Source organism: Trichosurus vulpecula, chromosome 6 (genome assembly GCF_011100635.1).
Source record: "Trichosurus vulpecula isolate mTriVul1 chromosome 6, mTriVul1.pri, whole genome shotgun sequence".
NCBI lineage: Eukaryota > Metazoa > Chordata > Mammalia > Diprotodontia > Phalangeridae > Trichosurus > Trichosurus vulpecula.
In genome coordinates this window covers 144,459,590-144,460,811 of record NC_050578.1, presented here as the reverse complement: position 1 = coordinate 144,460,811, position 1,222 = coordinate 144,459,590, and the positions used below count along the sequence as shown (strand labels likewise).

The following is a 1,222-nucleotide window of genomic DNA, read 5'->3' as shown; positions in this document are numbered from 1 at the left end:
ATCTATTTTCCAGGTTAGTGGTTTTTCTAATGAAATATTTCACATTGTCTTCCACTTTTTCATTCCTTTAGTTCTGTTTTATAATATCTTGATTTCTCATCAAATCACTAGCTTCCACTTGCTCCAATCTCATTTTTAAGGTAGTATTTTCTTCAGTGGTCTTTTGGACCTCCTTGTCCATTTGGGTGATTCTGCCTTTCAAGGTATTCTTCTCCTCATTGGCTTTCTGGAGCTCTTTTGCCATTTGAGTTAGTCTATTTTTTTTTTTAGGAGCAGTTAGCAAGTTTTATTTGGTGAAAGCAGAGAGCAAATAGGCCAAAGAGGACATATTTTATGGTGGGGGTTGGAAGTAAGGATGTTGGTAACCCTGAAAATGTAGTTAGTTGCTTCAGGGGCAAGAGGATGATTTTCACACTGAGGAAGTTAGGGGGTTCTTTGTGGAAAGAGGAGTTGGTCTCAGCCATTCAGCACCATCCGGACTAGCTCTTCATAGTTGATACAACCGTTGCTGTCTTCATGCCCTGCCACCAACACTTCCACTTCTTCCTCTGTCATCTTCTCACCCAGGGTGATGAGGACATGTCGTATTTCAGCCCCCATGACTGTGCCATTCCCTTCCTTATCAAACACCCGAAGCCCTTCTACATAGTCTTCATATGTGCCCTGGTCCTTATTCTTTGCTACGGTCTGCAGCATTGGCAGAAAGTGTTCAAAGTCCAGCACCTTCACATTCATCTCATCACTCTTGGGATTCCCTAAGACCTTGAGCACCTCAGCATTGGTAGGATTCTGGCCCAGGGCTCGCATCACGTCCCCACACTGGCTGTATAAGATCTTTCCATCCCCTGTTCGGTCAAACAGCTGGAAGGCCTCCTTGAACTCTGCGGTCTGATCCTCCGTGAAGTCACACTTCATGAGCTGCTGCTCGCTCGAGTTAGTCTATTTTTAAGGTGTTGTTTTCTTCAGTATTTTTTTGGGTCTCCTTTAGCAAGTCATTGACTTGTTTTTCATGTTTTTCTCACATCCTTCTCATTTCTCTTCCCAATTTTTCCTCTACTTCTCTAACTTGCTTTTCCAAATCCTTTTTGAGCTCTTCCATGGCCTGAGACCAGTTCATGTTTTTCTTAGAGGCTTTTTTTGTAGGCTCTTTGACTTTGTCGACTTCTTTAGGCTGTATGTTTTGGTCTTCTTTGTCACCAAAGAAAGATTCCAAAGTCTGAGA

At 42.7% G+C, this 1,222-nt stretch overlaps 1 protein-coding gene across 1 annotated transcript; it reads right to left on the bottom strand.

Annotated features, from left to right (window-relative positions):
* Window positions 1-257: 257 nt before the first annotated feature.
* On the bottom strand, window positions 258-915 carry LOC118853731 (myosin light polypeptide 6-like). Its single transcript, XM_036763916.1, has one exon. The coding sequence runs from the start codon at window positions 913-915 to the stop codon at window positions 457-459; it is 459 nt and encodes a 152-aa protein (XP_036619811.1). The 3' UTR covers window positions 258-456.
* Window positions 916-1,222: the final 307 nt, after the last annotated feature.